Source organism: Poromitra crassiceps (assembly GCF_964638095.1).
Source record: "Poromitra crassiceps genome assembly, chromosome: 21".
NCBI lineage: Eukaryota > Metazoa > Chordata > Actinopteri > Beryciformes > Melamphaidae > Poromitra > Poromitra crassiceps.
The window spans coordinates 20,054,815-20,079,052 of NC_139638.1; the positions used below are offsets into that span (position 1 = coordinate 20,054,815).

At 42.0% G+C, this 24,238-nt stretch overlaps 1 protein-coding gene across 1 annotated transcript in view; it reads left to right on the forward strand.

Moving 5' to 3' along the window:
• Positions 1–14,254: 14,254 nt before the first annotated feature.
• The window catches only part of scarb2b (scavenger receptor class B, member 2b), a gene marked incomplete at its 3' end in the record, with an annotated part of 48,963 nt that continues 38,979 nt past the window's right edge, over positions 14,255–24,238 (forward strand). The window contains exons 1-2 of the mRNA XM_083657371.1: positions 14,255–14,444; positions 14,576–14,711. Coding sequence (XP_083513497.1) covers positions 14,589–14,711 — 123 coding nt within the window. The 5' untranslated portion in view covers positions 14,255–14,444; positions 14,576–14,588. The remainder of the gene's footprint in view (positions 14,445–14,575; positions 14,712–24,238) is intronic.

Below are 24,238 nucleotides of genomic sequence, written 5' to 3' on the forward strand. Positions count from 1 at the left end.
GCTATACTGCAGTGGATATTGCTAATGGGCAGGAATTTAAAAAATGTGTTGCAGATTTACAAGATAAACCTAATGTAATATGTATACAGGAAACGTGGCTGAGATCACAGTAGGATTTTGTAATACAGGGTTATGTAGCTATTCGGAATGATAGGAAGAAAAGAAAAGATTGTGCCACGATACATTATGGATTTATGTTTGAGTTTATGTATTTTCCTTTTGATGGAGTCTATTAGACTGTTATGTTTACTGTTTTTTTCACTTTATGTATTGTTTTAACTGTTTGAAATAAATCGTTTCAATCAATCAATCAATCAAAGGTTGCTACAAGTGATAGTTTAGATTTACCTTTTACTTTGTTTGAATTAAAAAGGGCAATTGTAAATGTGCGGTGGCAATCATCACCAGGGAAAGATGGCATTTGCTACAGTATGTTAGCTCATATGAATGACTATGCACTAGGGGTGTCACGATACACTCAGTTCACGATACGATACGTATCACGATACTGGGTTCACGATAACGATACGATACGATACGATTTTAACAATATTTTTTTAAACTTGAATAATGACAATATATGAATGGAAAAGTAGTATTTTATTTGAAATGCACAAATACAAAACATGCTGTTGTGGGAAATTGTTATTACAATAACAACTAGAAAAAACATGAGATTGGAGATAAGGCTTATCTTGAAATAGAATGAGTTACACCGTCACTTAGATTTACTTTGAACTCAAAGGTTTCTCAACAGTATAAATTCTCATTATGCATCTTCAGTTTTTCTTCAAACTCAAACAACAAGACTTTTCTTAGTCTATTTTTTATGCATCTTCAGTTTTTCCTGTCAAGTAAACAGTTTTGCCAGAAACTCAATTGAATGGTTTCTCTCCTGTATAACTTCTCATGTGTCTCTTCAGAGACTTGTTCAACTGAACTACTTTCCACACATTGAACTTCAACAAACAAAGACGTTTCTTTGTCTATTTTTTGAAAAAAAAAAAAAAAAATTGCGATATGAGATTTAATCTCAACGATACATATCATGACGTTTTAGTATCGTGAAATTTCGTGGGACGATATATTGTGACACCCCTACTATGCACTCTCTGTAGTATTAAAGTTGTTTAATAAAGTATGGGATTTAGGTAAAATCGGCAATTGCATGGAAACAGTCCGTTATTGTTCCAATATTGAAACCTGGTAAAGATCCGTCAGATCGATAGCACTTACATCACAGTTAGGGAAAACTTTGGAGCGAATTATAACAGAAAGGTTAACTTACTTTCTAGAAAATAAAAATGTGTTTTCTCCTTTTCAAGGTGGGTTTCGTAGAGGGAGAAATACTATGGATTCTATTTTACGCCTAGAATCAGAAATTAGGAAAGCCCAAACGAATAAAGAAATGGTGTTAGCTGTCTTTTTCGATGTTGAAAAAGCGTATGATATGCTATGGAAGGAAGGGTTGCTCATCAAATTAAGTAAATTGGGGGTGGGTGGTAGGTTGTATAATTGGGTACTAGATTTTCTTTTTGGCAGGACAATAGAGGTTAGGGTATAGGGACAGAGCACTCAAAAGAATACAGGGTTGAGAATGGTACTCTGCAGGGTAGTGTTTGTAGTCCAGTACTGTTCAACATTATGATTAATGACATTTTTGAGCATATTGAGGAAGGCTCTAACCTGTTCTAAAGTGCCCATATAGTTAGAAGGATATTTTTTTCGGTCGTTTAGAAAAACATATTAGGCTACTTGTGTCTTTGGTACTGATAATTTAAACCCCTACTTATTTGCCCACTGTTCCACCATCTCATTTGCAGCCTGCAGTTTCCTCTGTATATATTTCAGATTCCGCCCCCTTATCCATAATGTCCCATCATTGGCATACAGCCATTTCCCCTTAGAGTATGTAGTGGAGCATTCAAGACATCCCCAGTAGCTGCAATTCAGGTGGAAATGGGGGAACAGCCATTGTGGATTTGAAGAATTAAACTTATGTTAGCTTATTGGATTAATTTGCAAGGTCATAACAGTTCTCATCCAACTACGTTTATCCTACAGGATTGTTGGGAGCGTAACAAAAAAGATTTCATGAGTTTTGGATGGATAGGAAATATAATAGTGAAACGGTATGATCTAAAATAATATACAGTATAGTCCAACAGTTCCATCTTCAATTGTCCCACCCTGGGTATTTGTAAATCCATTAGTAGATTTAAGTATACAGCAACAATTGAGAAAGAAATCTAAGCATCCACACCCTGGAATATAGCACAAAGTTACATTGATCATCACTGTATAGCAGATATGCTCACAAGTCATTTTTTGCAAGTCCAAGTCAAGTCTAAAGTCTTTGAGCTCAAGTCCAAGTCAAGTCTCAAGTTTCTTATGGATGAGCTTTCTATCATCTGCTGCATGACATCTGGTCTGCTTAGAACACTGCAGCTAAAACTAAGGAATTAAAAGCATGTACTGTATTATCCTCACTCCTTTATCTATTAGCATACAGTATCAGCATTGATTGGATGACATTAGTAGATATTTCCTTAATGTTAATGCACCAAAATAAAAAAATAAAGATTGTTCACAAGTCCCAAAACTCAAGTCCAAGTCAAGTCTCAAGTCCTTGAGGACGAGTCTCAAGTCAAGTCTCAAGTCACTGTGGGTGAGACTTAAGTGCGACTCAAGTCCAAGTCTCAAGTCCAAGTCCCCATCTCTGCTGTATAGACAAGTTGATGTTATTTACAAATGGGTCAAAAGACCCTGAAACTGGACGGACAGGAGAGGCAGTCTTTATCCCACAGTATAAGGTAGAGATTAAGAAAAGGACTACAGATCATTTGTCAGTATACACAGTGGAGCTCATAGCTATTTTAACAGCTTTGCAATGGTTGGTAGACAATAGGAAAAACAATGCAGTAATTGCCTCTGACAGCTGGGCAGCGCTTGTGAGTATTAGTTCTTTGAAGTCATGTAGACAAGATATTGTTTTTATGCCAGAAGCTGCAGAGCATTGCTGCCCTCTGCTGGGCACAACTGTGTAACGTGTGTGTGTGTGTGTGTGTGTGTGTGTGTGTGTGTGTGTGTGTGTGTGTGTGTGTGTGTGTGTGTGTGTGTGTGTGTGTGTGTGTGTGTGTGTGTGTGTGTGTAATCGTGAATGTGAAATGAATCATGATGTAGAGTTGAGCTGATGCTTTTTACAGTGGATTTTGATGAAACATTTTTTTTTTTTTTTTTATTATTCACAGTTTATAATTCAGAACACACAGATCACCAAATAAAGAAAAACAAGACAATTTTCACGGGGGGAGGGGGTAAGAAAGAATAAACAACAACAGCAGCAAACACGACAGTAGTACAGATGAATGCATCCTTTCAAATTAAGAGAAGAGTTGTCTGTCTTTGTCACTCAACAGGCTTTGTTCCTGGAGAATAAGAAATAATTGAACCCACGCTATGCATACCGTGGCAATATTATCATCTAAGTGTTTTCACATGAGTGTTGTTGTTGTTTTTTGCATTATCATTATCCCTCAATGGAGAGCCAATGGGCTATTTTTTGCCATTCTTTTTTCAAGGTGTATAAGGCACAAATAAGCTTATCAAATAAATTCTTAAACTGCCAATTTGTTTTGTGACAGGATGTAAGCAATGGCACATGTAGCTGTTAACGTGTTTATTTTTAATTCCCACAAGTGTTAAAAAAAAAAAAAGTCACGCAGGAAATTGACCTGATTGACGGTCTCTGCCCTATAGTGACATCACAGATGCCTGGCATTCCGGAGGTCAACAGGGAAACGGCTATTACCTGCACAACAGCTCAAACACTTTATAAGTAACCCATCATGGTCTATAAATAATATTATGGTGTCGCTTTTTATCTTGATGGAATGTCAAGACTCTAAATACTTCTAGGCTACAAGGTTTTAAAGTTCACTGAGGATGCACTTATATAGTCTGTATAGGTGTCAACAATTGTTAGAATGGACTCACATTTTATTTAATAAGAGAACTTCAACAGCTGCTTCATTCAGTAGCCGGATCTGACGAGCAATTGCCGGCGCACCTCCGGCAACATGGACTTTTGACAGGGGGAGAAGAAACTGATCCCACACCGTAAATCAGATGTTGGCCTGCATTTTTTGTGGCTGTGCTACTTGTGTTCAAATTGTCAGATTTGAACACAAATTGTTCAAATTTGTCAGAGGGATGTCACCCTTTTATTTAATCAAATACAAATAGTAAGGCAATGTAAGTTTATTTGTATAGCACATTTCATACACAGAGGCAATTCAAAGTGTTTTACATAATATAATAGATAAAAGAAAAGAGCATGGAGAAATAAATAATAATAAGGGCCCTGACCTCAAAATCCAAGATGGCAAGTCCACGCTTCAACAGTAGTTAAAATTGTAGTAAATACTGTTTATTAGCACTTCTGTCTAATTTGTGTCTCATTAAATCAGTCATACACACAGTAGCCTACACAGTATTTGTTTATATCTGTGGACATGTTGCTACAGTTTTTATCAAAATTAGACAAGTCTGCCATTGCTCCCAAGCAATTACAGTGAGTCGGTAGTTGTAGGCTAGGGATACTTGACTTGCTTTGCCCGGGGGCCGCTTTTGCAAAATGACAGGAGGCCAGGGGCCAGTTCATAAACAAACATTAATAATATATTTCTTCTTTCTGATGGGATTAGGGGTCTCAGTCGGAGTTTAGTCTGACAGTTTTGTGCACACAGGATAGTTAGGTTAAGTAAAGTTAGTTAAGTAGCCTACTACAAGTGCCTGGTTGGTGAGTATAGGCGGCAGGCAATATTTGACAATTTAGCTGGAGCTCAGTCAAACGTTCGTTTTCATTGTAAATTAGAAAATGGTCGGGGGGGGGGGGCCACTTGGCAACCTATCGCGGGCCGCATCTGGCCCCCGGGCCGCAGGTTGAGTATCACTGTTGTAGGCTGTACAGCAGTGGTTCTCATGGGGTCCACCAGGGGTCCTTGAGTGGTTTCCAGGGGGTCAAAGGGGGCAAACTGATGATTTTTTTGGGCATGTTTTTTTTAACGGGGGGTTCCTATCTGGAGGAAACCCCAGGGGAGCACAGGGAGAACATGCAAACTCCACACAGAAAGGCCCTATTTGACGACCCCACCTGGGCCGTGGTAGGCACTGAGGACATGGGAATGGGGACACACCCTCAGCGCCTACATCGTCCCAGGTGGGAATCGAACCCAGGACCTTGGTGTGTGGACTACTAAGAGGGTCCTTGATATGAAAAAGGTTGAGAATCATAAGAGTTCTCTAAACAGCTTGTGCACTTATGCCAAATGATTCCAATATGAAAAAGGTGTACATTTACCTCATTTCTTCCTGTATATTTACATCACATTACGTGTTGTTTTTTTGAAGCGTGAACGTGCTCTGCTGAGTTAGTGCACACAGCCTCCTCCTCCTCTAATAGTCACACACCCCCCTCCCCAAGGCATCTCAGACATGCACAGTTCAACAGTTCAAAATCCTGCAGTCGACAGATGTAAATGCTTGGCAGCTGCTGCTGAGCATCCACATCCACTACTGACAGACCGCACGTCGGAAGCTATGTCCTCATTCAAAGGTTTTGAAGTCGATCACTCCTTGCAGAGAAGCTGGCAATTTGTGACAATGTATTTCCTCCTGGATATCCTCATACAAATTGGCAATATTCAGAAATGTAGCATGAAGAATCATTAATAACAGCGTCCTTGTTGAAGGGTTAATGATAAGCGTTGTTATCTATAGCGTTTTTGTGTGTTTTGTCGTTCTCAAAGAAAGTGCCTTGCCTCCTGTGGCCTTGTTGGGGAGTTCAGGGTGTGCTTTCAAAGGAGACGGGCCTAATTTCACAGCACAAGACGTGTGTTCGATTCCCATCGTGTCCCGGTTTTTGTTACGTTTTTTTCCTGCCATGTCCCGTTTTTAACCCACCCAAACCATAACTCATATAACCTTATAACCTTTACCAAGTTGTTTTATTTGTCTAAACCCAACCAAGTTGTTTACTTTAAACAAAAGGTATCGCGCGCCGGGCCGGACGAGTGGTGCTCGGTGCTCCGATGGTTTTTCCCAAACAAAAAAAGTTGAATTATCTTAAATTCTTAAAATGATTTCCCCTCCTTCTGCCTCATTAAAAATGCCAGAATCTGTAAATACGCAAATATTGTCGATTTCTAACATTTAAAGCTACAGTAGAGAATTATTATTTCATCATGATTTTGTTTAGGTCTGATAAAAAGCAACCACCAGGGTTATTTAGAACATTGGTTCTCAAACTGTGGTCCACTGATTTTTATTTCATTTTTCATTTTTTTTTGCAGACAACCGTTTTTACACATTAACCCTGAGGAGTAGGCTTGGGCCGATTTTCAGCAGATTGTGGATGACAGCCTTCTAGTGTCAAACTCTGCACAGCTCCATTCTGCACTGTGAAGCTCAAACATCCCCCTGTAGGAATAAGAAGAAAAACATATTTTTGACTTTAGGACGTCTTTAAGAAAAACTTTTTGCACTCTTTGCGTCTAAAAGTGGGAATAGTGTGTCCTTTCTATTTCACTTGATTTGAACTGAACTAAGTTGACTTAAGTCTTTTATCTTTTGTATCTCTTGTCTGTACTTGTGCACTTTTTAATTGTAAATTGTTTACCTTTCCCTGTATTTTTTATTATTCCGTAAAGCACTTTCAATTGCCTCAGTATGTATGAAATGTGCTATATAGGCTAAAGGAAGCTGCCTTGCCTTGCCTTGTTACTGGCAACGGACACATTGCTGTTCAGAAAATGGATAAAGACTTTCTGTTACATTTCCTATTTGATTTGAATAGTTATTATGTAGGCTATAACAAAATAGTCAAACGGCATCATAGCCAAATCACAGCACAATGCGCAGTCACCAAAATTGTGATAAATCTTTTTTTTACCCATTATGATGTTATTATTATTATTATGTTGAGAGATGCTAACCCTGGTGCATTCAAGTCATTATGATGTTATTATTATGTTGAGAGATGCTAACCCTGGTGCATTCAGTCATTGTTTTGTGCAGGGAGTAAACATTAGGGCCTGCATGTACAACATGTCCCAAAACATATTAAGTAGAAACCCAGATTGCTTGTAACAATGGATTCACCTGATTGGCTATTCTGATATCTTCTCTGCCAACTAAAGTGAATGGTCATTTGGGGGAAACATTGTTTGAATGATCAATTAGTGTACAAGTGATAATAAATAATCATATCCACAATTGAAAAATAACAGGAGTACTATCAGAGTGCTAACAAGCCCCCCACCCCCAACTGGGTAAAATACAACTGAAGCTCCATCAAAGCGTTAAACGATAGGGTCAGTGTCAACCTGTTAAACAGCTGTCTCCCTTGTTTATAATGGGTGTGTACTGCAGCGCCGACCCCTCTCCGCCCTCCCGACCCTGCGCAAGTGGGATGTTTCCTGCGGCCTATCCTGTCTCCCCATACTGACCTGCAGCCTATCCTGTCTCCCCATACTGAACGGAAAACACCCGGAAGTGATGGTAATGTTAATTCCTGTCCAGGGACACCAGACACGGCCTGTGCACAGAGAGATAGGGGTCTTCAAGTGTCATAAAGTCATATGATTTGCCTAATATAATAATAACAAATATCATCGGGACCCCCAAGGCATAAGGCACAAAATGCATGTGTTCTGGCAGGACTATGATGCATAGCCTGAGAAATCAATCAATGTTGCTGGTGACAAGGCCGGATTAACCATAGGGCAACCGGGGCAGGTGCCCCGGGGCCCTCGGGGTGAAGCGGCCCTCCAATTTTTTTTTTTTTTTTTTTAAAGACCAATCAGGACAAAATAAAATGTGTTTCCAAGAAGATTAAGTCTGATGATTTAGTCTCATTGCATGCCTGTGGGCAAGTGGTGACCAGGGGCGCAGGAAGTGGGGGTGCTTGTGGTGCTGCGGCACCCTCTGCTGTTTTGTATTGGAAATGTAATGTCAATTATTTTTTCATCATTGTAAAGCCACAGCACAGTGAAGAGGATATTAATGTGAAGATTAGCCTCTTCCTTTTGCTCTCAGAGTGCATCAGATTCATGCATTTTACTTTAAAATGTACAAAATTTCTTTGTCTAGAAACCCCCCAGTCATACTAATATCTTTATCCTGCTGGTGCTACCTCTTTGCAAAGCCTAGAATCGCCTATGAGTGAGTGAGAAACTGAATCTCAGCAACGGAATAATAACATAACAGTATACTACTAATGTTAATTTGAAATGAGATATTCCTCTAAATATGGCGAAAAAACATCCAAACATCCGGACGATGGGTAGGGAGGCCCCTGGGAGCTTCAGTGCCCCGGGGCCCCTGGGGGTGTTAATCTGGCTCTGGCTGGTGACAAATGACAATCTATAGACGGTTTTCACGGAAATTGGGTTGCTATGGGAACAGTTTGAACCCTAGCTTATTTACTGTCAGCTATTGTATTAGCAAACATTGCAACAGGAAGTAAGCTAGAAGGCAAATTTTGAATGTTTATGTTGTCAAATTAAAAGCGTCTATACTCGGGTATACTGGCCAACTGTTTTTGTTTTGTTTATACTAATCTGCTAAAAGGATGTGAGATACAATACAGCAGAAAATAGGCTTCAGTGAAGCTCAAGTTGAACATAAACATTCATCTTTGAGTGGTTAGCCTACTCCGTGCGCTGGTAACCTCACGCAATCTTCCTTCTTATAAAAGGCATCTGCATAGGAAATGTTGGCTGTTAGTTCCCACAGTGGTTCTGGGCTGATAGTCCAGGTCAGGACATGGCTTTGAAGACACCAAAAAGGGGGATGTGAGAATCCAGAGTAATTTTTTCCCACAGTGGTCTGGGCTGATAGTAAGGGATGCTGGACGGACATGGCTTTAATTTGACACCGAAAAGGGGGGATGTGAGAATCCCAAGTCCTTTTTTCAAGGCCAATAAAAACAATGATTTAAAAGTGTTTTGACTCGCATTCTACAGATGCTCCCTCACAGTCAAAACACAGGAAGAGCCGGTCAGGATGTCAGCGTGGCAAATACCTTCAACGGAAAAAAATCTATACCACATTAGAATAGAATAGAATATAGAATAGAATAGAATAGAATAGCCTACTTAGTATTAAAACCTTAATAGAACCCCAGATGCACACCATAAACCAAAGGCAATCCGAATGAAATTAGGGCCATTTGACTCTGGGATAGCCTGCCTTGAAGAGATTAGACTAGTGTGTGTGTGTGCGCGCAATATCTTGCTAACTGCTTGGCCCTTCTCTTTGGGAGACCAGCCATCTGAAGGCCTCTCACAACCAGCTTATGGACATGACCCAGGCTACCAAATATGAAAACTAGAACATACACACAAGCCCCCAGCCATTTGGCATGAACACAGACACCTTCACACACACACACACACACACACACACACACACACACACACACACACACACACACACACACACACACACACACACACACACAAGCCCCCAGCTATTTGGCATGAAGACAGACACACCTTCACACATGCACACACACACACACACGCGCACGCACACACGCACACGCACACGCACACGCACACACATTTGAACAGGAAGTGCTCTCTTGTCTCATTGTCTCTATGTTGTCATTGTTTTGTCCCGGCACCTAAACATGCTAACAGCTGTCCCGGTGTCCCGGCACCTAAACATGCTAACAGCTGTCCCGGTGTCCCGGCACCTAAACATGCTAACAGCTGTCCCGGTGTCCCGGCACCTAAACATGCTAACAGCTGTCCCGGTGTCCCGGCACCTAAACATGCTAACAGCTGTCCCGGCACCTAAACATGCTAACAGCTGTCCCGGTGTCCCGGCACCTAAACATGCTAACAGCTGTCCCGGCACCTAAACATGCTAACAGCTGTCCCGGCAGCCCCCAGCTATTTGGCATGAAGACAGACACACCTTCACACATGCACACACACACACACACACACACGCACACACGCACACGCACACGCACACGCACACACATTTGAACAGGAAGTGCTCTCTTGTCTCAATGTTGTCATTGTTTTGTCCCGGCACCTAAACATGCTAACAGCTGTCCCCCGGCACCTAAACATGCTAACAGCTGTCCCGGTGTCCCGGCACCTAAACATGCTAACAGCTGTCCCGGTGTCCCGGCACCTAAACATGCTAACAGCTGTCCCGGTGTCCCGGCACCTAAACATGCTAACAGCTGTCCCGGTGTCCCGGCACCTAAACATGCTAACAGCTGTCCCGGTGTCCCGGCACCTAAACATGCTAACAGCTGTCCCGGTGTCCCGGCACCTAAACATGCTAACAGCTGTCCCGGTGTCCCGGCACCTAAACATGCTAACAGCTGTCCCGGCACCTAAACATGCTAACAGCTGTCCCGGTGTCCCGGCACCTAAACATGCTAACAGCTGTCCCGGTGTCCCGGCACCTAAACATGCTAACAGCTGTCCCGGCACCTAAACATGCTAACAGCTGTCCCGGCACCTAAACATGCTAACAGCTGTCCCGGCACCTAAACATGCTAACAGCTGTCCCCCGGCACCTAAACATGCTAACAGCTGTCCCGGCACCTAAACATGCTAACAGCTGTCCCGGCACCTAAACATGCTAACAGCTGTCCCCCGGCACCTAAACATGCTAACAGCTGTCCCGGCACCTAAACATGCTAACAGCTGTCCCGGTGGGGGATGCCTCTTTGAATTGCCCCGCCCACGCTTTCTTCCTGTGTTTTTTCCTAGTGAGGAGTTTCTTGGAGTTTCTCCTCATCTTCAGTTAGTGATGATGGAGTCTAGCCTCAACTAGGCAGGTTAGGTCTTTTATGTCTTTTCAACACGTTATTTTGTGTATTTTCTTTATTTTATAGACGGTTTTCACAGAATTGGGTTGCTATGGGAACAGTTTGAACCCTAGTTTATTTCCTGTCAGCTACTGTATTAGCAAACATTGTAACAGGAAGTAAGCTAGGGACAATTTAGAATGTTTATGTTGTCAAATTAAAAGCGTCTATACAGATTGCATACAGTATTGCATAACTTTATTTTGTGATTGATTGTTGATCATCTCTGTAAAGACAGAACATTTTGGTTTTATAGACCATATTAAACAAACTCAAAACAAAACTCAGAACATATGTTATGATGTGTTATGTTACTTTACCCCTGGATAGATCCAGAAGATCTCTATGTGCCCAGTTGAGAACGGGTACCCGCCCTCTGGCTATTGAGGTGGGCAGGTTCAATTCTATTGCTGAGGAGGAGAGACTTTGTGCTGTATGTGAATTAGGGGTTGTGGAAGATGAATTTATTTATTTTTGTTTCCTTATTACGCTATATGAGGAACCAGCGTTGCCAGGTGTACGATAATTATCGTATTTGTACGATAATTTCACCCTCTGTATGTACGATGTACGATCAATAATGCCAAAATTCCCATAATATACGATGATCATTTTGTGACACTTAGTTGTAATCAATATACTAATATGGATCCTATGTCTGTTTATACATGTCTTCTCACATCTTTGCAGCCAATCATGCGTCCATTGCCTCTAGGACAAAGTAATTTTAGTTCCTACCAGTGGTAGATGTGCTGGAATGTCCTGCTCAAGTAGTGGAAGTACTTTAAAAGTAAAAAGCACCTCATTTAAAATGGAAAGTTGAACGTTGTGTTGTGATTTTTTTTTATTTTTTTTTAATCATCATCAGTGATGATGTGGGCTGTAATTGTGATGTGATCAGTGATGTCATAAATCCTTCCTGGCTGAGGCTATAAAGTGGTGGAAGCACGGCTGGGAACCCTTTCGAAGAAGAAGAAGAAGGTGGAAGACAGCCGCTGCTCGCGTATGATAATTTCCCTCCAGAAACGATCATTTGGACCCTCAGGTACGATAATTCAACATTTCCCCCCTGGCAACACTGGCGGTGTTGCTTCCACCCATATCCAGAGAGCTAGGCTCTCTGTAGTCTCTCCCCAGACTCAAATATTGCGCTCCGCATGCTACATAAATAAGTCTGTACCACTTTACAGCCACTGCTGGTTTTTGAAGGCGGGTTGAAATTGAATGAGTGACAGGTCTTAGCACCGATGAGAGAGCGGTTCTAAAAATGAGCTGCGCTTCCCGTGTCGTCTGATCGCAAAGTCGTCACTGATCGGGGAGGACTGAATCCATCGCTGGCATATGACTGACCAAGCGAACGGTTCCCTCCCATAACCAGCCGGCTGAGGGAAAGTGTCCCAGACCCAGAGAGAGCTCTGCAGCATGCAGTAACGTTGTAGTGTATCAGCGTAAGAACTCTCATGGGTCTGGCGTTGAGACTAGGCTCTCTGGGCCTGGCCCCTGAGTGGCTAGATCTAGATCGCTAGGGCTCCTTCAACCAGAACCTTATCTGGTCACAGGTGGAAGCTGTTCCAAAATCGGTGCCAAAAGGAGGACCACAATCCTTATCTCTGTTCTGAGAAAACCATTGTGTTTTTTCTTCAGGACCTCATTGATGCGGGCAGATGTTTCTCCAGATGAAAGGTCTACCTGGAAGCCTTATGGGCTGGCCATTTGGGCTTTGGAGGTCAAACCGTCGGCCAGAATAATCTGGTGCACGCTTTTATGGGGGGGGGGCCTTCAGGGACCTCCCTGTATCCAAGACCCGGGTGCCTTCGTGGGATTTGGCTGTGGTTCTGCGGGGGCTTAAAGGCCCGCCCATTTGAACCACTACAGCAGGTGATCAGCCTAAAACACCTGTCTTTCAAGACAGTGTTGTTACGGCCTTGGCCTCAGCTAAGAGAGTCAGTGACCTACACGCGCTCTCTGTTCACCCCTCCTGCACTCAGTTTGCTCCAGGGGATGGATCCCTAACCCGGCCTTTGTGCCTAAAGGTTGTGGGTTTGTGTTCTCCTATTACTCTAGTGCTCTTTACTGCTCCTCCCTTCAGAGCATCAGACTCAGACTTTATGCCCAGTCCGTGTGCCCTGCGCACGTATATGGACAAGACGAGTGTGCTCAAGAAGAGTGATCAGCTGTTCTTCTACGGTGTTACTCTGTGTGTTTGGGCAGCCCCGTCTCCATGCAACAGCTCTCACATTGGAGGCTATCAGCCCTTTCCACTTCAAATTCACCCATTTTGTGTCACCGCCAGACAACCTTTCTTGCCAGGGTGGGCGAGAAGAATAGTCATCAAGGATAGCGTTATCCCACTCTGCCACTAGGGGCACTAGCCCCGGCCTATGGGGCGGCAGAGCAGGTTAATGGCAAGGAGCGAAAAATGTGTATTCCTCTGACCCCAAATATGGGATATTTGGCGTAGAAATAATAAATGTGCTTCTTCTAGGGCCCAGAGAGGATCTGATCCCCATAGTGAGTCATCTCGCTCATATTATTAATAAAACCGGGGTTGTATTCATAACCTAAGGTTATGGTATTTTGGGCAGCATGTTGTAGGCTATGCAATACAAACTATAATAGGAAGCATTGAATATTTCCTTCAAAATAAAATTAGAGCAATAAGTGAAAAAGGCTGTTAATCTTGTTCCCAAAGAAAGAGCCTTGTTCTTTTGTGTCTATTGGGTTACATTTTGCACCTGGTGGTTGTGTTTGCCTATAGCCCGCCTAGGCCATTTATTTCCATTCTCAAAACGAATGGCACTAAGACAAAACACTCTGTATATGATCGTAGCCTAAAAAGGTTAGAGAAACAGGCTTGTTGTGACCATCGAGAGGGCGAGGAAAGTGAATAAGTAATGCTGTCCAAGGTGCCCCCCCCCCCAGCTGCTGCTTTGAAGCTGCTGCTGCTGCTGCTGAGCGGGTGGCCAACTGCAAGAGCAAATATCGGCCATAACAAATCACTCACATCTCATCTCACAGGGTAGCTATAAAGTCAAGTCATATACTACTAAACTGTGAACAGGGAACTGGGAAGTTTGAGAGCGCAACACAGAAACTGTGGTTGTCCTTGACGCGCGTCAGCTGACACACACACACACACGCACACGCACACGCACGCACGCACACGCACCCGGGGCGCCGAAAACGGCCGTTGAGTTGGGACCAATCAACGTTCACTTAGCGCGGAGGGCGGGTGACATCAGCTACTGCCCCGCTACAAATATCCTGACTGAGTCACTCGAGTTTATTGTATAGTAGCCTACATTTCAGCCTGACCACCCGGCACGGACAGACAGCCTGCACCTCGTGGCTGTCAGACTATATTCTAGTTCATAATTAACCACAGCGGCGGGTATACAAACTTCCCCGTAGCTCTTTGTAACTTTGCAAACTCAGGAAGAAGTTGTTGCACCGTTAGTTCCTCCTGCATGGTCAACTTCAAAAGCCGGCTCTAAATCATTCTCAGCCTACAAACGGGAAGCCAGTGGAAAACTCGTGTGTAAACAAGGTTGGCTTTTTGATTGCAGCCTGCTCTGCCTCTGGAACATCTTTCTGATTAGTTTGTAGGCTATATGCACTAACATTCAGGTTGGGATATAAAGCGGCTAAAGTCTAAAAGTTAACAGGTTTTCTCCGTAGCAGCACCTGCAACATGACGCGAAGGTCCTGCGCGGTCTATGCGGTCGGGATCATCTGCGCTCACCTGCTGGTCATTGGAATTGGCCTATTTGTGGCTCAAGTCTTCCGCACGCTGATTCACAGCCGTCTCAAAAAGGTAAGTTCACTATCATGTTCTGAGGACTAAGTAAGGACGCTTGTAGGCTATGTTGTATGTAGGGCAATTTGAATGCTTTGGGAGAACAAGAACAAAGTAGCTCAGTAATAAACTAATCAACTTGCCCATTCATGATTGCACCAATTTACGCATTACTTTGAATGCCCTTCTGTTTAGCAGTTAGTATAGGCCCTATGAGATGGGAAAACTGTATCACAATGATGACATTGTGTATGTAGTGCGCTTTTTTATGCTGTTGCTGACAAATTATAGACCATCTGGCAGTGGTTCTCAATGCGGGGTCCGAGGACCACCAGGGCGTCATTGAGGGGTTCCAGGCGGTCCCCCCAGTAAATTGATCTTCTACCTACAATACAGATAGTCATGGAATTCTGGTCAAAATCATACCAATAATAAAAATATTCTCAATGACAAAATGACATCAAATGAGGGTCCATGGCCCTAATGTGGAATTCATTAGTGGTCCTTGATATGATGAGTGGTCCTTGATTATGAAAAAGGTTGAGAATCATGATCTAAAGCAGAGGTTCTCAAATGTTTTTCAGCCAAGGAGCCCTTACAAGATAGAAAATATACTGGGGGCCCCCTCATTCTGATTTGTGATTTTGGGCTAAGCTTTATTGTTTCCACGGTAACGTGCTTGCCATTTAAATTGATAGGTTTGTTAGATTAGAATGTAATCCATGAAGCATTTTAGATTTACAGTGCAGAGTGCAGAGTCGGACTGTATAAACGATCGTAATTGAAGCCACGGCAATAAACATGTCACATATTGCAATTTTCCATTCATTTAGATTAATGTTAAAGTTCCATTCAAGAGTACACAAGGGATCAGCCGATCAGCATTTTTGTAAACAAACGGCGTCACTGGGTGGAAACGGCAATGGGACCCATATATGGAGCCTGAGCTTGAGCGTCTGACTCTAGCCGGCTGACCCCGTTTACATTTTTTTAAACTGCGACAGTTCACACAACTTTTAACACGACGCATAATATTATACATATTATACATCAAACTCTTGAGCTACTTCTGCTCGCGCTCAGAATGTCAAAATATAAGCGATGTGATGTTTTTTGAGATATTAACGTTTGTTTGGAACAACTCATATGGGTTCCCGGGGTGTTTTGCGGTGTCGTGATGTCACGCTGATGCTGATCCCTCGTTTATAAAGCAGCAAAAAAGTTTTCAAAAATGCAGCTACAGGCTCAATTGAAATGGGCTCCTGCTTTGTTTACCATTCGGTGTAATGAGATGTCATTACGATGGTTGTTTGTTGTCATTACTATACTTCAGTGGCAGCTTGTTATGACTCGATGGGGGTGTGTGGGCGGGTGCGGTGTGGGCCGCCTCCCTCCCAGGAGGAGGAGTGGCTGCGTAATGAGCAGCTCAGATTCCTCCAGATGAGTTACGGACGGGTCATTATGGCTTTATAGACTACTACCATCTTCATAATCCTTTACTGACACAGTAGCCTAGTTTACTATGTTGTTTTACTACACCATTCACTCTGTTGTAAGCCTTGAAAGGCTTTTTTCCTGGGCAGATTGTAAAAGAGCATGCCAGTGGTCAATTTATGTAGGATTCTGGTTCGTATACTTGTCATTAAGTTAGGAGGTGCCTCAGATGAACTCCACGGCTAAGAATAACTGCGGGCTGGGTTTGCTATTGCTTGGTGGGGTATGGGCGAAAACACTATTTTTACACAAAGACACCTGTCGTGTTAAAAAGCCGTGTCAAAGGCCGAGCAATAACATCAGCACCTGACAAGAAAATCTCTTCGCTTGAGACGTGTGTTAATGCATGAATGGATCTTTGGATTGTTAAATAGTAATAGTGTTTCTTTCTGAAGATGATCACGCATTGTATAGCTCACGTGTCTTACAGACGCACCAGCCTAAGAAAGACATCTGTAGTTCTTTTGAGGAGAACATACGCTGAGCCTGCAGAAAGACTTGATAGCTAACTGTAGGAACCGGTTGCTCTTAGTGAGGTTAAAGCAGATCTACTGCAGGACTATTGAGGATTTACAGTATCTCATAGAAATTGATGGGTCAGTTTGATTAAGTTGATTGTTGTACTGTGCGACTGTTGTCTCATTTGTAAAGGTTCAATCAAATAATTCATGCTTTTCTATAGTATTATAATATGCAAAATATATATGATATACAGATCCTTTCCAAAAAATGTGAATATCATGGAAAGGTTTTTCCATAATTCCTTTCAAAAAGTGAAACTTTCATGGATTATAGATTCATTACAGACAAAGTGAAATATTTCTAGCCTTTATTTGTTTCATTTTTCATAATTTCGGCCTACAGCTCCAGAAACAGTATTTAAAGAAATTAGAATAGCGTGAAGAAAATCAGCAGTTACTTCTCAGTTATGACTGACTCCACCCTCTGAATCTCCGCCAAATTATTGAATCGTCTTTGCTTGACAATCCGCTGAAGCCCACAGTCGTCCGTGGTATTTCCATGATATTCAAATTTTTTGGAAAGGATCTGTATGTATTTTTTTTTTACACAAACTGCTGACATGAGCTGAAAGAGTTTGCAGCCCCACCCCAGTCAAAGACTATAGGCAGAGGAAGAACAGTGGGTGATGATGGTTGTTAGGGCATCGCAGATTGAATCAAGATGCTCAGGAGAACAGGAGAGAAGAGCGTGAAGAGAGCGTGGGGAATTGATGTCTTCTCAATCTCTTCCATCTGCCAGGATCTTCCACAAGCAGCTTCTGCAGCTTTTCACTTCAGTTCAAAGAGCTTCACTGGAATGGTTTAACATACAGGTCCTTTCCAAAAAATGAGAATATCATGGAAAAGTTAGTTTTTTCCCCATAATTCCTTTCAAAAAGTGAAACTTTCATAGATTATAGATTCATGACACACAAAGTGAAATATTTCTAGCCTTTATTTGTTTCATTTTTCATAATTTTGGCCTACAGCTTCAGAAAACCCCCAAAACAGTATTTCAAGAAATTAGAATAGTGTGAAGAAAATCAGCAGTTACTTTACATTACATTACATTACATTACATTACATTACATTACATTACATCATTTGGCAGACGCTTTTATCCAAAGCGACTTACAATAACACATTTTTGTCAGCAATAGAGCAATCAACTATGCAACACAGTCTATGACAACTACAACATCTGAAGGAATAGTGGTAAAGTTAAGTTATTTTTTTATTATTATTATTATTTTTTAGAGAGAGAGAAAGAAGTTACCGTAAATTCCGGACTATAAGCCGCACCGGTGTATAAGCCGCACCTGCAAAGTTGACAATTTTTTTCTTATATAAGCCGCACCGGACTATAAGCCGCGGGTGTTTTAATGGTATTTTTTTTTTTTTTTTTTTTTTTTTTTATTGTGTTTTAATGTTTAATTACCATATGTAAGGGTTCATGCACAGAGGGGATTGTCGGGAAAGAGATGGCTGTTTGAGGAAGCTCCCATTTATTAACATTTCAACAAAACAACATAACACAACACCACCTGTGTTGTTTTTTACAGTGCACACAGTGTCATACAGTGTGGTGAAAAGAGGGCAAGAGAGGAAATTAAAACAGAAGTGGATTTATAGTTAGAAAGAGTGCTAAAAAAGAGAGATTTTTTTTTTTTTTTTTTTTTTTTTTTTTAAATCCATAGATAAGCCGCACCGTTATATAAGCCGCAGGGGCCAAAAAAGGCCAAAAAACGGGAAAAAAGGTGCGGCTTATAGTCCGGAATTTACGGTAGTTCAAGAAGGGCCCAGATGGAGCATGAAAAGGTGTGTCTTTAGTCTTTTCCGAAAGATCGGCAGTGATTCAGCCGTCCTGACCGAAGGTGGAAGCTCGTTCCACCATTGAGGTGCCAGGGACGAGAAGAGTCGCGATCGGGATGAGCGACTTTTTAGCCCCGTATAGCGAAGGAGGGGCGAGGCGACCTGCACTAGTGGAGGAGCGAAGGGAGCGGTGAGAGGTTTGGAACCTGACCATAGATTGCAGGTACAGAGGAGCTGTCTGGTGTACTGCCCTGTAGGCCAGTACCAGTGTATTGAATTTGATGCGTGCCGAGATGGGAAGCCAGTGAAGGTCCCGGAAGAGGGGAGTGACATGAGAGAATTTGGGTTGGTTGAAAACCAGACGGGCTGCAGCGTTCTGAATGAGCTGAAGCGGTCGGATGTCGGCGGCCGGTAGGCCGGCCAGGAGCACATTGCAGTAGTCCAGGCGGGAGGAGACAAGAGACTGGACCAGGAGTTGAGTCGCTTCCCTTGTGAGAAAGGTACGGATTTTGCGGATGTTGTAGAGGGAGAACCTACAGGAGCGTGCTGTCGCAGCTATGTTGGCCGAGCAAGACAGCTGGTTGTCAAGGATCACCCCAAGGTTCTTAGCTGTTTGGGAGGGAAGCACAGTGGTACTTCTCAGTTATGACTGACTCCAGCCTCAGTCCACTCCCTCTGAATCTCAGCCAAATTTTTTAATCGTCTTTGCTTGACAATCTGCTGAAGCCCACAGTCATCCATGGTATTTCCATGATATCATTTTTTTTTAAAGGATCTGTAAACAAATGCAGACTCGTGAAACAAAACAGATAATAAACATGTCACTCAGCAGTCAACTATTATAACAAGTAATGATTGCGAAGCAGAATAGCAACGTATTCTCATGAAACATTCGCGAAAATTATTTTCCGTGCATAATCCTACGAACACGGGCGATCAGTGTGCCTGCGCAAGCTTCTGTATCAGAAACACGTTAAAAATGTGGCTTATGGTTGTAAACTAGTTTGAAGACGCTGGGTATCGAACCCCAGTTCGCGCCATCGAAGATAAACGTACCTGTATACGCCCGTCCGGCGTCCGCCACTGTTTCATTTCAAGCATCTATCACCCCCTGTTGGTTACTGCACCTTTATACATTACGTGGGTTATATACGAATGATAGTGCATTACTTTTCGTAGGTATATAACGAACAGTGAATGAGAACAGCCGTAGGAACTAGGAAGCCATTTTTGTTAGGTGTTGTATTTGTAATATTTTAGGTAGGTAGGTATATGACTGGTATCTTAGATAGGTAGGAAGCCATTTTTAGTTAGGTGTTTGTATTTGTAATTATGCTTATTTGCACCATCTATGTCTTAACTTGTACATGTGTGTTTTATGTTCTATGTCTTTACGTTTTATGGTGTGCTGACTGTGCACAATGTGTCTCTATGGGAAGAGAAGCCAAAGGAACATTTCCACCACAATAAAGTATCATAATAAAGTATCATATCATCATCTCATATCATATACAGTAGGTTAGCCCTGATCACTTTCACAGTTGCCCTCGGGTTGTAGTAGCATGAGGTGAAGTCTTGCTGCGGAGACTTCACAGTGGGTGGAACAGTGTTGTGAGGCGGTATCAGTAGCTATACAGCTGATGGGAAATAGTCATGTAATCTTCTGTAAACATCGGTATTCCCTTGCTCTCCACACTCCCCTCGTTCAACTCAACTTTAATTATTTCAATTATAAAGCTCTTAGATGTTTGATCTTCAATCCCAGAGGTGTAGAAGTCAAGGGACTGTCCAGACAAATAGGCTACTACATTATGAAACATTACAGCAAATACACTGTCAAACAACAGTCAAACTGTTTGATTTGGCATATAGTCAACTGATGCATGAGGTTTCCAGCTTTTGGCTCATTTATGAGTCGTTACAATCAGTGTTGGGGGTAACTAATTACAAAAGTAACATATTACATGTAATATATTACTTTTAGCAGTAACTAAGTAATATAACTCATTACTCATAGGATTTCAGTAATATTATACCAGTTACTTTGTCAAGTAACTCAAGTTACAAATTGAGTTACATTTGATTAAATCAAAGCACATATTTAAAAAAAGATACAATCATTTCCTAATCAAACTGTGTGTTTTTATGCAAATAACCACTATAGATGACAATAACAAAGGCAAAGAATAACATTTAGAATTTTGGATTGTTTACACTGACTTCAAGGCGGTTGAAATTATTTTTCGGGATGGTTCCGGGGCGGCGATGTCATTCTGCTGCTGCTGTTGTTTTGGTCAAAGTAATGCAAAAGTAGTGTAATAAGTAACGAGCTACTCTACACACACAGTAATATTGTAAAGTAACTTATTACTTTCAAATGAAAGTAACTATGTAGTATATTACATTTTGAAAGTAACTTGCCCAACACTGATTACAATATGTTTCACAGTGTAAGATTCAACCCGACGGCAGTGGATTTGAGAGAGTTCAGGCTCTGTTTCTCAGTAAAGTTCAAAGACCTCCGTCACAAGTTCACGTTACTTTCACAACACTCTGGGTGTGTTACAGTCTATATTATTATATCATCATGACCCATCCTACCAGACTCTGTTATTGCCTCACACGGTCACCTCAGTCTGTATGGTGGTGCTGGGAATGTTATGAAAATAAATATTCTTGACCCCAGGTTCAGTGTTGTCATATGGCTCACCTGCTGTGTCCTCATTTTCACATCAAGTTTGCTTTTATATATAATAGGGCTGTGAATCTTCACTGGCCGCACGATTCGATTCGATTACGATTCATCTGTCAACGATTCGATTCAATTCCACGATGCATCTCGATACAGCTCAAAGTATCAAATCCTCAATTTTCTGTATTATTACTGCACATGGCTACTTTTTCATGTGTCAACAGAAATTTAAACATAAACGATTCAACGATTCATCTGTCAACGATTTGATTTGATTTGATTCACACATCCGCGTCGCGATGCATCGATTATACGATTGATTTTGACACCCCTAATATATAATAGCCGCAAGGATGGCTTGTATATCAAGGAGGAGAAAGACCTATATTGAAATCAGTGTTGTATGAAGACTATGGAGATATTTTAATGAAGCCCTCAGGAAAGCCCCCGTTTCAACACAAAAGAGCATGTGAGGGTGTTGTTAAGTCAAGTCAATTTTATTTATATAGCACATTTCATACATAAAGCAATTCAAAGTGCTTCACAAGACATTGATTTCAGTAATATTATACCAGTTACTTTGTCAAGTAACTCAAGTTACAAATTGAGTTACATTTTTATTAAATCAAAGCACATATTTAAAAAAGATACAATCATTTCCTAATCAAACTGTGTTTTTATGCAATTAACCACTATAGATGACAATAACAAAGGAAAAGAATAACATTTAGAATTTTGGATTGTTTACACTGACTTCAAGGCGGTTGACATTATTTTTCGGGATGGTTCTGTGGCGGCGATGTCATTCTGCTGCTGCTGTTGTTTTGGTGAAAGTAATGCAAAAGTAGTGAAATAAGTAACGAGTTACTCTACACAGAAAGTAATATTGTAAAGTAACTTATTACTTTCAAATTAAAGTAACTAGTAATATGTAGTATATTACATTTTGAAAGTAACTTGCCCAACACTGGTAGAGAGTCATTCAATGTTAAAGAAGGAGGAACTCTGAAGCAAACGGTCAATTAATTTCGGCCATTTTTGTGGTGCAAACAGACTGATGTTTCGACACAAAAGCGTCTTCCTCAGAGTCAAAAGCATTCATTCAATCATTCAGTATTACTCCTTCCCCTTTGCGCCGCTGGTTAGGAGTAAACACAGATGGGAAAAGTACACACAGACACATACTTAGACAGAAGTACAGCTGTGTGTGGGTGGGGGGGAAATCATTTTTTCCCACCGGCGTTACTTTTTGTTCTGACGTTAAACCGAATATTTTATGGTCACTCGAGATTCTCTGGATCACGTGTTGACTTAGTTCGAGCCTTAAAACTCGGTATATTTGGATTTATCGAGGAAAATGGATGCGGAACTTACTTCCAGGACAAATTACATCACGAAAAGTCACGTGCCTCTTGAGCTCTATGGGGGGTGAATATCAATGTGATAGGCTTACAATGGAGGTGTGTGTGGGGTGAGAGACGATGTGACGCTATGCTATTGCTATTGAGACCAGGAGGCAAACAGCTGATTATTCAACTGAAGCCCGGAAGTTGACAGGCTTAACACACAGATGTGTTAAAGAGGCCATTTACACGTGACCTGGCACTAACATGCGTTTTCTGTGATCAGATTGCAATCTGATCACCCAAAACGGGTGTCCTCTCAATGCGCATACAGTTGCTGTATGCGGATTGAGAGGACACATTGCATTTACACTTCAATTTGGTCACAATGCCTCCCTGACCACCTCCGGAGGTGGTTTGGCTGATCAGATCGCAATCCGTCTTCAATGTGTCTTGGGGGTGTTTACACCTGTACTTACAAGTGATCAAGCACTATCCGATCACAGAAAACCCATGTGAGTGCCAGGTGTAAACGGCCTCAAAATGACTCATTTATAAGAAGGTAGTGATAACAAAATCCACCCTCACCATTTTGACTTTGTCCTTTCAATCCGCATACAGCAACTGTATGCGGATTGAGAGGACACCCGTTTTGGGTGATCAGATTGCAATCTGACTGCACAGACAAAGAGCATCAGAAAAACACAATCTTTTGACTTGACAGTGGAAACGGTCACAGTCTAAAAAAAGATTGATGGGTGTCATAGCTGCACTAGCGCCTCCTCTGGTCGGTCGGGGGCGGGGCACCTGTGCGGGGCGGAAGGGAACTGGTGGGAATAGCGTGATCCTCCCACATGCTATACGTCTTGCCATTGACGCTCCCCGCTGTCAGGTGAAAAGAAGCGGCTGGCAACTGCGCATGTGTCGGAGGAAGCATGGTGCTAGTCTATCGCCAGACGGTGGAGCAGCGACCGGGGGCAGCAGGGGGGAAATTATTGGCCAGATTGGGCCATGCACTGAATAAAACGGAAGCAAAAAGCTATAGGTGTGTTTATCGGATTTCTCATAATCCGTTAACAGCCTTTATCTGATAAAGCATGTGGGAGTATGCTGTTTACATGACCACTTGAATAATCTGGTACAGTAACTGCATAAATCAGACAAATGGTCGGTTTATTAGTGTGCATGTAAACAGTCATTGATCATCCGGTTTAGTCCTGTCCTGGTTCCTCTCTATTGACATGATGAGATTAACTCATTGAGTGCCAGCCACTTTTGGAAAACGGATGCTCCCAGTGCAAGAGTTTCAGAGCGTTTTCAGTGATTTCTCGAGGCCCACAGAATATTGTGTGATATTACTATGTAAACACTGAACACGCCCAAATAACGATGAGACTCTCTTCTATCATCAGCAAAAAAAAGTTTATTGATATCATTTTCCGTTCTTTAGTTATGAGCCGGAGAAGATAGGTTGATTTTACCAAAAATAGACGTTTCAAACTAGAAGCTGAGATAATTAGCCTTTTGTGAAATGAAGCATTTCAAGCACATGACTGACCACAACTAATCATGCGGATGGGCTATCGCAGCGGACACGGAGGGGCTCAATTGTGGCAGCAGATTGGCTGCTGCAGGCACAGCTAACGTTATGCTTCATGCATATCGATGCATACCGATGCGATTTCCGTTTCCCCATGACTTCTT